At 47.4% G+C, this 12,124-nt stretch overlaps 1 protein-coding gene across 5 annotated transcripts in view; it reads left to right on the top strand.

Moving 5' to 3' along the window:
- Positions 1–12,124, top strand: part of TRAF5 (TNF receptor associated factor 5) — a 54,081-nt gene that overhangs the window by 37,298 nt on the left and 4,659 nt on the right. For 3 of the 5 annotated variants that reach the window (XM_084828876.1, XM_084828877.1, XM_084828878.1), the window contains exons 9-10: positions 9,856–9,996; positions 11,930–12,098. In XM_084828876.1, coding sequence (XP_084685002.1) covers positions 9,856–9,996; positions 11,930–12,098 — 310 coding nt within the window. The remainder of the gene's footprint in view (positions 1–9,855; positions 9,997–11,929; positions 12,099–12,124) is intronic. The other 2 variants (XM_084828879.1, XM_084828881.1) reach the window with 1 other exon arrangement.

Here is a 12,124-nt window from a genome sequence, read left to right as displayed (position 1 = left end):
GCCTGCTGCTGCCGCCGCTGGGCCTGCTGCTGCCGCCGCTGGGCCTGCTGCCGCCGCCGCTGCCACCACCACCAGGCCTTCCTTGTGGACTTCTGCCTGGCAGACCGCCAGTCCCTGCAGGACCAGGCCCCCAGGTACCGAGCCAGCTGTGCTGCTCCACCTGCCCCTCCCTGGAGGGGCTACATAAGCTGGCTGGCTGAGGTGGCCTGGGAGAGCCAGGGCCTGCAGGAGAAGCCGCCGCCACCACCACCACCGGGGAAGAGGTGTGCTTGCCGCCGCTGGGCCTGCTGCCGCCGCCGCTGGGCCTGCTGCCGCCGCTGCCACCACCAGCAGGCCTTCCTTGTGGACTTCTGCTTGGCAGACCGCCAGTCCCTGCAGGACCAGGCCCCCAGGTACCGAGCCAGCTGTGCTGCTCCACCTGCCCCTCCCTGGAGGGGCTACATAAGCTGGCTGGCTGAGGTGGCCTGGGAGAGCCAGGGCCTGCAGGAGAAGCCACCACCACCACCACCACCGGGGAAGAGGCGTGCTTGCCGCCGCTGGGCCTGCTGCCGCCGCCGTTGCCACTACCACCGCCACCAGGCCTTCCCTGTGGACTCCTGCCTGGCATTTTTAAGGGGATTTTAATTGTTTTGTTTGTTTGTTTTATTTTGTTGGGGGGGATTTTGTTGTGTTTTTAGGGGAGGGTAGCCTGCCTGATAGGTGGGAGCGAGGGGGCATGTGTCCACCTGATGGAGGCAGTGGGGGGAGTGTTGGGGGCCAGAACATACCGAGGCTGGGCGGCAGGCGCTGGCGGAGCGCTAGGGGCAGGCCATGCCAGGTAAGGGGAACAAGGGAGAGATGTGTAGTATCTGTCCCCTGCTCCGGGCCTGTCCAGAGCCAAAGGATGGCTGGGGGAGGCGTGACCCCATCTTCTGGCCTTCGTTTGCTGCTCTGCAATGCCAGGTCTGTTACCCAGAAAACCTCCCTCATCCATGACATGATCCTGGATGAGGGTGCAGACCTGGCATGTATTACGGAGACCTGGCTGGCCGAGGCTGCTGCTCCAACCCTTGCAGCCATGTGTCCAGCTGGATTTTCGTATGCACAGCAGCCGAGGGCTGGGGATTGGGGAGGGGGAGTGGCTGTTATCTACCGAGAGTCCTTGGTCTTCACCAGACCCCCTCTCCGGGAGACCAAGGTTGTTGAGTGCATGTACTGGAGGTTGGGCCCGAAGGGCAGTCTGGGGATTCTGCTCGTGTACCGTCCACCCTGCTGCACGACTGACTCCCTGGCCGAGGTGCTTGAGGTGGTCTCTGATGTGCGTGTACAGTCCCCTAACTTACTGGTGTTGGGGGACTTCAACGTACATTCGGAGGCCATCCTCACAGGAGCACCTCGGGACTTCATGGAGACCATGGCTTCCTGGGAGCTGCACCATATTCTAACTGGGCCCACCCATGTAGCCGGTCATGCACTAGACCTTGTGTTTGTTTCTGGAGAAGCGGGGAGTGATCTGGAAGTCGGGGGTATATCCACCACCCCCTTGTCATGGTCAGATCACTATCTGGTGATGTTGGACTTCTCAGTTCCACAACCCCTCCGCAGGGGTGGAGGACCCATTAAAATGGTCCGCCCTAGGCGTCTTATGGATCCAAATGGATTCCTGAACGCGCTTGGGGATTCTCTGGGGCATGCCAACGGCCACTCGGTCGAGACCCTGGTGGGTGGCTGGAATGCCGCAATCACTGGGGCATTAGATCAGGTGGCTCTGAAACGCCCTCTCCCCCTGGACAGGGCTCGGACTGCACCATGGTTCAATCCGCGGTTACGAGCTCTGAAACAGGAGGTGAGACAGCTAGAGCGCCGGTGGCAGAAGTCTCGCTCCAAAGACGATCAGACACGGGCTAGAGCTATATCTTCAGCCTATCACGTGGCGGTGAAGGCAGCAAAAAAGGAATATTATGCTGCCTCCATCGCGTCTGCAGAGTGCTGCCCCAGGAGGCTGTTCCAAGTGGTCCGGAGCCTGGTCGGTCCTGTGGCTCCGGAACCACTGGACCATTCTAAGGCCTCCTGTGAGGCTTTGGCAAGGCACTTTGCAGATGAAATTGATCAGATTAGGTGTGTTACTCTGCACACTGTGGATACAGTTAGTGAGCAAGAGGCGGCCTGTGGCAAACCGGTTTTGTGGGATCGGTTCCAGCTTCTTCCTCCTGATGAAGTGGACAAGGTGCTTTCATCTGTAAGGCCAACCACCTGCTTACTTGATCCTTGCCCATCTTGGCTCATTATGAGCTGCAGAGAGAGACTGGGTGAGGGGATCAAGGCGGTGGTGAACGCCTCCCTTGAGGAGGGAGTGATGCCATCAGCCCTCAAGGAGGCAGTGATAAGACCGCTCTTAAAGAAGCCCTCCTTGGATCCTCAAGTTCTGAACAACTTTCGCCCAGTCTCAAATCAGCCATTTTTGGGCAAGGTGATTGAGCGGGTGGTGGCGGTGCAGTTGAAGGCACACTTGGAAGAAACTGATTATCTAGACCCATTTCAGTCGGGCTTCAGGCCTGGGCATGAGACAGAAACGGCCTTGGTCGCCTTGGTGGATGATACGAGGAGGGCTCTGGATAGGGGTGAATGCTCCTTCCTTGTTCTCCTCGACCTCTCAGCGGCTTTTGATACCGTTGACCACGGTATCCTCCTGGACCGCCTGGAGGGGTTGGGCATTGGAAACACTGTATTGCGGTGGTTCCAGTCCTTCCTCTCTGGTAGGTACCAGAGGGTAGCACTGGGAGAGGAGGTTTTGGACCCGTGGCCACTTACTTGTGGGGTGCCACAGGGTTCCATCCTCTCCCCGATGCTATTTAACATCTATGTGAAGCCACTGGGGGCTATCATCAGGAGGTTTGGGGTGCAGTGTCATCAATATGCGGATGACACTCAGCTCTACCTCTTGTTCAAATCTTCACCAAGGTTGGCAGTAGAATCCCTGTCCAAATGTCTGGAGACGGTGAGTGGCTGGATGGGGAGGAATAAGCTGAAGCTCAACCCTGACAAGACCGAGGTACTTTTGGTGGGAGACAAGAGGAGGCTGGGGGATGTTGACCTGGTGTTGAATGGGGTACAGCTACCCTTGAAAGACAAGGTCCACAGCCTGGGGGTCATTTTGGACTCCCAGCTGTCCATGGAGGCTCAGGTGTCAGCTGTGAGCCGGACAGCGCTGTATCAACTCCATCTGATACGGCGGCTGCGCCCCTACCTTCCCGACCATCTGCTCCCATCGGTAGTACATGCCCTGGTCTCCTCTCGTTTAGACTACTGTAATGCGCTCTACATGGGGTTACCCTTGAAGACGGTTCGGAAACTGCAGCTGGTACAGAACGCGGCGGCTCGCCTGATTAAAGGCAGCCGCCGGCGAGATCACATCACTCCAGTGCTGAAGGAGTTGCACTGGTTACCAGTTGTTTTCCGGGCCAAATTCAAGGTGTTGGTTTTGACCTTTAAAACCCTATATGGTTCCGGCCCAGCCTATCTTAAGGAGCGCCTCCAGCAACACCAGACAGGCCGCTTAACAAGATCAGCCTCGGATGGCCTTCTCTCTGTCCCATCAGCCAGGACAGCTAGACTGGTGGGGACGAGGGAGAGGGCCTTCTCTGTGGTGGCCCCCACTCTGTGGAACTCCCTCCCTAGGGAACTCCGTCATGCCCCCTCTTTAATGAGCTTCCGTCGTGCATTAAAAACGTGGTTGTTCAGGCAGGCATTTGGGGTGGGTTAGGGTATTTTTTTTAAAAAAAAATTATGGTAAAATTTTATTGTTTTAAATTGTTTATGGTGGGTTGTACATCGCCCAGAGTGGCTGGGTGACCAGTCAGATGGGCGATTAATAAATTTAATAAATAAAATAAATAATAAATAAAAGCATCCCTGGCAGCTGGCTGTCGAGCTTCATCTTGAATGCCTCCAGCGTGGGAGAGCCCACCACCTCCCTAGGGAATGGGTTCTGTTGTCGTATTGCTCTAACAGTCAGGAAGTTTTTCCTGATGTTCAGCCGGAATCTGGCTTCCTGTAACTTGAGCCCATTATTCCATGTCCTGCACTCTGGGATGATCGAGAAGAGATCCTGGCCTTCCACTCTGTGGCAACCTTTCAAGTACTTGAAGAGCGCTATCATTTCTCCTCTCAGTCATGTCTTCTCAAGGCTAAATATGCCCAGTTCTTTCAGTCTCTCCTCATAGGGCTTTGTTTCCAGTCCCCTGATCATCTTTGTTGCCCTCCTCTGAGCTTGTCTCCATCCTTCTTAAAGCATGGTGCCCAGAATTGGGCACAGTACTCCAGATGAGGCCTAACCAGTGCTGAGTAGAGGGGAACTAGTACTTCCCGGGATTTGGAAGCTGTGCTTCTATTAATGCAGCCCAAAATAGCAGCCACATCACATCATTGGCTCATATTCAGCTTGTGATCGACAACAATTCCAAGATCCTTCTTGCTTGTAGCATTGTTGAGCCAAGTATCCCCCATCTTGTAACTATGCATTTGGTTTCTTTTTCCTAGGTGCAGAACTTGGCATTTATCCCTATTAAATGTCATTCTGTTGTTTTCTGCCCAGCACTCCAATCTATCAAGATCGCTTCGAATTTTCTTTCTGTCTTCCAAAGTATTAGCTATCCCACCCAATTTTGTGTCATCTGCAAATTTGATCAGCATTCCCTGCACCTCCTCCTCCAAGTCATTAATAAAAAGGTTGAAGCACACTGGGCCCAGGACTGAGCCCTGCGGTACCCCACTCGTTACCTCTCCCCAGTTTGAGAAGATCCCATTGACAAGCACTCTTTGAGTCCGATTCTGTAGCCAACTGTGGATCCACCTAATAGTTGTTTCATCTAGCCCACTTTGAGCTAGTTTGCTCATCAGGATGTCATGGGGCACTTTGTCGAAAGCTTTGCTGAAGTCAAGGTATATTATGTCCACAGCATTCCCAGAGTCCACAAGGGAGGTTGCCTGATCAAAAAATGAGATCAGATTTGTCTGGCAGGACTAGTTCTTGACAAATCCATGTTGGCTTCGAGTAATCACTGCATTGTTTTCAAGGTGCCTACTGATGGATTGCTTTATAATCTGCTCCAGAATTTTCCCAGGGATTGATGTCAGACTGACTGGTCTGTAGTTCCCAAGTTCCTCCTTTTTGCCTTTTTTGAAGATAGGGACAACATTAGCCCTCTTCTAGTCATCTGGCATTTCACCCGTCCTCCATGATTGCTCAAAGAGAATAGACAGTGGTTCTGAGAGTTCTTCTGCCAGTTCCTTTATTACTCTAGGATGCAGTTCATCTGGCCCTGGAGATTTGAACTCATTCAGAGTAATTAGGTGTTCCTTGACTATACTTTAAGAAGGATGCAGACAAACTGGAGAGGGTTCAGAGGAGGGCAACAAAGATGATCAGGGGACTGGAAACAAAGCCCTATGAAGAGAGACTGAAAGAACTGGGCATGTTTAGCCTTGAGAAGACTGAGGGGAGATATGATAGCACTCTTCAAGTATTTGAAAGGTTGTCACAGAGAAGAAGGCCAGGATCTCTTCTTGATCATCCCAGAGTGCAGGACACGGAATAATGGGCTCAAGTTACAGGAAGCCAGATTCCGGCTGAACATCAGGAAAAACTTCCTGACTTTTAGAGCAATACAACAATGGAACCAATTACCTGGGGAGGTGGTGGGCTCTCCCACACTGGAGGCCTTCAAGACGAGGCTGGACAGCCATTTGTCAGGGATGCTCTGACTTGGATTCCTGCATTGAGCAGGGGGTTGGACTCGATGGCCTTGTAGGCCCCTTCCAACCCTACTATTCTATGATTCTATGATATGCCTATTGATCTGAAGCTGCAATCCTGCCCCTTCAGCCTGTACTTCGCCTTTGCCAGGGAGGTCATAGACCCTCTTTGGGGAGAAGACTGAGCTAAAGTAGGAATTGAGCACTTCTGCCTTTTCTTTGTTATTTGTTATCATTTTGCCATCTTTATTTAATAGTTTGACCACCATTTCTTTCCTCTGTCTTTTACTATGCACATATCTGAAGAAAGCCTTTTTGTTGCTTTTAGCATCCCTCGCTAACCTCAGCTCGTTCTCAGTTTTAGCCTTCCTGATGCCATCCCTGCAATTCTGTGCTACCTGCCTGTACTCTTCCTTTGTAGCTTGGCCTTCCTTCCACTTCCTATATGTGTGCTTTTTTGTTTTCAGATCATCTCTAAGCCTTTTGTGAAGCCACATTGGCTTCTTCTGTTGTCTTCCACCTTTTTTTCTAGTTGAAATTGTTTGTAATTGTGCCTTGAGAATTTCCTTTTTTAAAAACTCCCACCCGTCTTGGACTCCTTTGTTCGTTAGAGTTGCTCACCATGGGACCTTACTGATCACTGTTCTGAGTTTATTAAAATTGGCTTTCCTAAAATCCAGGGTATGCATTTGGCTACCCTCGGCTTTTGCTTCCCTTAGAACCAAGAACTCAAATATATCATGGTCACTTTCCCCCAGAGTTCCCGTAACTGCTACTTTATCCACTAAGTCATCTCTGTTGGTTAGGATCAAATCAGGGATAGCCAATCCTCTAGTTCCTTCCTCTACTTCCTGTAGGAGGAAGTTATCCGCCACACAAGTCAGGAATTTCCTGGAGGGGCCATGTTTTGCAAAATTTGTCTCCCAACAAATATTGGGGAAGTTGAAGTCCCCCATTACTACTACATCATGCTTCCTTGAAATATTGGCTATTTGCTTTTCAAAAGTTTCATGCTCGTCTTCTCCTTGATTGGGTGGCCGGTAGTAAACTCCGACCACCAGGTTCCTTTTATTCTTTGCTCCATTTATTTTGATCCAGATGCTCTCGATGGGGCTACCAAGCTCATTTTCCTGTATTTCTGTGCAGAGATATGTATTTTTAACATATAGTGCAACTCCACCTCCCTTTCTGTTCCCCTTGTCCTTTTTGAACAAGTTACATCCTTCAATTTTTGTATTCCAGTCATGGGAGTCATCCCACCAAGACTCAGTTACACCTATCAAGTCATAATTTCTCTCCTGTATTAAGAGTTCAAGTTGGTTCTGTTTGTTTCCCATACCCTGGGCATTAGTATATAGACATCGAAGACCATGTGCTTTATAGTCTGGCTTTCTTCCTACATGTTTCTGAAGACTATTATTGGGCGCTATTAAAGCTGTTCTCTCCATTGCAGTGCATGAGCCTTCATCCATTATTACCCCCAACTTTACGTCTTCTCTTCTCTGTTACCTGCTAATATAGGAAGGAGTCTAAATAGTCCTGAGTGGAGGAAAGGAGACTTGTCATCCCAGGAAAGCAGTAATGTGGAAAGCTGTTAGCACTTTCCCCATCTACTTTTAGGGCTCTGCTTGTCTCGTCTTTGTGTGAGTGCTGCTTCATATTACTTCAGCTCAACTCATACGTGCAGCAGCCCAGGGAGTGTGGCTGCTTGTAAAGCAAACACAAGTGCAGCTTCATTGGTGAGGTGCTTGAGCCGTTCCCAACCATTTGGGGAAGTGGGGTGGGGTGGGCGTTGCACAGACATAGTTAACAGCCACCTGAATGGCAAATGGAAACAGTTACAAATGGCTTACCGTGTACAATCCATTCATGAGTTGTGGCATGTATGGATAGATGTTCGGCAGCAGGTACAGAAGGCCACAAGGAATTTCTGGAAAGAGTCCCAGTGTCCAGTACCCAAAATCTTCAGTAATTTGTGCAATGTTGAGAGTTCTCAAGTTTGTTTTCACACAAAGTGTGTTAGTTACTACTTTAAGGTTTCTTAAAGGTGCTTTCTGAACTCTTCATACTCTTTTGTTGTTGTTGTTGTTGTTGTCAGGGAGTACATAGAGGCCCGGTTTGCATGTAACAAGAAGTTGCCGTGGGTGAATTTCCCCACAGGGATTTTTGTTGCAGTGGCAGCCACCATTTTGAATATTTGGGGCACAGCGGGGGCACGCTGTAGCTTCTTGTTACATGTGAACCAGCGAGGCTGAGTTGTTAGGGTGGTGAACAGCCACCCACAACTTTAAAACAGCCCATGGGTCTGTAGTCAACTACCCAAACAACCCATCCTCACCATGTTCACACATAACAGCAAGCTACAGTGCACTCCCGCCATGCCTTGAATATTCAACATGGTGGCCACCACCACAACAAAAAGCCCCACAGGGATATTCACCCATGGTGGCTTCTGATTACATCCAAGCCAGGTCAACCTGATCTCCTTCAGAGAAAAATGCATCTTTGACATTTGTGTCAACACACTGGTGTTAAGTGGTGCCTACTGTTAAAATAATGGGTACGTCTCTAACTTTTATTAATACAATAGCAGTAAGGCTGTAGATCACATGGAAATGCAAAGGGGAGTCCTTCAAAGTATGTGGGAGAATGGTACCTTTCACATGGAATAAAAAGCATACCTTGCAACCATCTTTTCGTTCCCAGGGCACCTTACCAAGTACTTGTACAATACTTTACAAGTCTCTTAAATAGAGAATGAGAGATCTTTTTGAATCTAGCTTCCCCCCCCCCCCCGCGCTTTTTTTAACATATCTCTTCTGTGCCTCAGACCTTTTTTTTAATGACCCAATGTATTTACTGTTCTGTTGGTAAAGGAATCTGGATGTTCGGACAATAGTAGCATTTGTGTAAGAACAGAGCAAGTATTAAAACTAACCATCTGTATCTCAGCTTGATTGTATTTTTGCAGTGTTTGGCACCCTCACTCTTTTCTAATGGGGTGTGGGTGTGATGTAACAGAGATCTATTGGTACCTTCCAATGTTTTATACTGTGCAGTTATACTTCCTTCGAATAAGATGAACTTTAAAAAGTGTTTTGAAATAAGAAAATATCTTTTAACACATGATACTGATTTCAGTTCCTCATGCAATGCAAAGATTTGGTGTGGGGAGACATACAGTTTTGGGCAGAAGGTTATTCAGAGGTTAGCATGATCTTCTCATGAGAGCACTTCCTGCTGAATCTCCCCTGGTACTCAGATTCATATTTAACCACATCCTGGAAAACAGTAGCTTTTTATTTTTGTTAGCAATTCTATCTGTAGCATGCATCAGTCAGGTTTGTTTTTTTTTTAAGGTCTCATACAATGTACTCTTCCAGAAAGTCGTTGGAAACTAACCTTGTAAGGTGAAGATGCATTCAGGAGACCCCACTAGACCACTGGAAAATTAATTTTCTTGCGCTGTGGTTGAAAGCAGACCTGCACCACTTGGAACTCATAAGGCAAATGCAACCTGACTGTCATTGTCGAGTTCCAAGTGCTTGCCTTCTGAATCCCCCATGGAGGCATTTATCTTAGGCTGTTGTCAAAAACTGGAAGGTTATTAAGGCCTTGGTGAGCTGCCAGACTTGGCTGATGTTTATCAGGGCGGGTCACAAGTTACCCAGGCCTGTTCAAAAGTGATTGTGTGAATTATCTTCTGGACTACTGCTCAGCAGAGGCTGGCGGCTCCTTTTCTGGTGGGGCAGTGGATCTGCTCTGGGTTTCAGACAGAACTCTTAAGCAGGTATCCAAGGTATCTGTTTTGGGGATAGGGTTCAGCACTTTGGAAAGGGTTCAGCTCCTTTAGCGTTCTGGCTGGTTCTGACTGAAACCCAGAGCAGATTCACTGCCCCACTGAAATAGGAGCTACCAGCCTCCACTGCTACTGCTTAGTTTGTCCGTCTCTTAACAGCTGGATCTACTGATGCAGACCCATTCTATCTAGCATGAGAAGGGCTCACTGTGGATTGGGTGTTTAAAGCCATAATAGGAATATGGTCTTTCAGTCTTTTTCTGTAGCCCAGTTTTTATTTCTTCTGCACTTTAGGTTCACATCTCTCATCTTCCGTTTTGTAGATCTCTGACCTTTATAAGAACCTAGAACATAAAGAGATAAAAATCCAGCAGCTAACAGACATGGTTAAAAAGTGTGAAAAGGAATTCAGGGCGTTTACACAGCCATTTGGTAAAAATAGCAACTTACTAGCGAGCACTCAGGTAAGATAATTCTCCTTTCTTAACCGCCTCCATAAAAACAAAGTCTGCAATCAAGTATTAGCTGCCTTAAGCCAAGTATTGCCTGCATCATGGTAGATTCTGTTAATGTGTAAGATTTTCCAGTTTTATTTAGGCTTGGATTTATTTCCATTTGTTTTTACAGCACATTTGCATGCTGAAAGCACAAAACAGATATTAAATTTTAGTAATTTTATCATCACCTGATTATTTCTGTGCTTCCAGATCTTAGGCACAAGGTGGTGGGGGCTTTACTGTGCTCATATGGACTGGGTCATGCCCAGATAACTAAGATGTTCCCTGGGAATACAAGACAGGAGTCTTTATGTCATAGATAAGAATCTTTATTTATATAGCTCTATCAGTGTACATGGAACTTCAGATTTCTATAAGCCAAACAAAATAACAAACCAGTGCCTGGTCCCAAGGAGCTCACATTTTTACAGTGAGAGAAAAAGTGGAGGTAGGAAAGAAAAGGGCAGTAGGATCAAGAATTTTCTATGGAAAGAATTGTGCCAAGGTCCTGTTACCATGTAGACCTTTGGCTGTTGAGCAGTATAAAATGTAATAAATAAAAATAAATAAATAGTGCTATTGCAGGGAGGTCCAAACAGTTGCAGCAATTGGGGCTATGACATTTTCGTCTACATAGAATCGCAGAAGTGGCGTGGGGAAGGAAGGACATAACCTGAGACAGTAGAAAAAGGTCACATGTACAAACATAGCATTGGAGATGGAATGACTGCCAGGGGCAGTGGAGACAAAGCCTTTGGACTTATTTGCATGATAATTTTTCACAAGATGAAAAATGCAAGTACTTATACAGCCCCATAGCCAAAGCAATGTATATGCTCATTCATTACGGTTTTCAGTAGTTTCTGGAAATGGTAGCGTGGGATATTGCCACATAGACCACTCTTACCCATAAAAATTGAGGCCAGGGTTTTTTGGGGGAGGGGGGGTAATGTCTGGTGGATTAGCTTTAAGTGACTTTGTACTATGTACTTTGTTCAACAGGCAGGCAACTCACGTTGAATGTGACTCAAGCAGGTAGCATTCCCACATGCAGCACCAGACAGGCCGCTTAACAAGATCAGCCTCGGATGGCCTTCTCTCTGTCCCATCAGCCAGGACAGCTAGACTGGTGGGGACAAGGGAGAGGGCCTTTTCTGTGGTGGCCCCCACTCTGTGGAACTCCCTCCCTAGGGAGCTCCGTCATGCCCCCTCTTGAGCTTCCGTCGTGCATTAAAAACGTGGTTGTTCAGGCAGGCATTTGGGGTGGGTTAGGGTATTTTAGAAAATGTTTTTATTGTAGAATTTTATTGTTTTAAACTGTTTTATTGTATGTTGTACATCGCCCAGAGTGGCTGGGTGACCAGCCAGATGGGCGATTAATAAATTTAATAATAAATAAATAAATAAAACATGGGTGAAATCAAGCTCATGCAACTTTCCTGGGGTGCTATTGTTACTCTTATACGAAAGAGATCATTATGTATATTCAAGAATTATAGATCCACAAATTAGCAGCACAGTTCAGAGAACAATACGCCTTTGTGACTGTGAACTGTTCTTACAGTGCTGAATAACACAGTATCATCTCTGCATTAAAACTAAAATAGAATTTATGTCACCACTTTATCCAGTCACAGAGTTCAGGCTGTTTATACATTTTGAATAATAAAACCCACTGAAATCAATTGAGATCGTGATGACAGATGATTAACCAGAAACGTATGTGTTTAAAATACTAATTAAAAATGAACATTTGGAAGGACTCCAAAGGGAAATTTTATTCCTAATTAAGTCCGTGGTTGAAGGTGTAATAAATAGTTTATAGCAGTTTTGTTTAAAATTTGGGTGTGTCTTCTCCTCTTGTCTTCTCTCCATCCCCAATGAACCGTGTAACTTGAAGACTTTGGCAATTCACATTGATAAATCTGCCTGCCTGGAAACGCAAATGAGACAGCTGGTACAAATGGCAAATCAGCAGCAGAACAAATTTGACCTGAAACCACTACTGGAGACCATTGATAACATAAAGCAAAAAGTTGCATTCATGGAATCATATGATCAGCGTTTAGGTATTTCCAGGATTATTTTCTTCCTA

This window comes from Heloderma suspectum, chromosome 1 (assembly GCF_057233095.1).
Source record: "Heloderma suspectum isolate Gila_16-S chromosome 1, 16-S_ref, whole genome shotgun sequence".
Classification (NCBI taxonomy): Eukaryota; Metazoa; Chordata; class Lepidosauria; order Squamata; family Helodermatidae; genus Heloderma; species Heloderma suspectum.
This window is presented reverse-complemented; position numbering and strand designations above follow the sequence as displayed.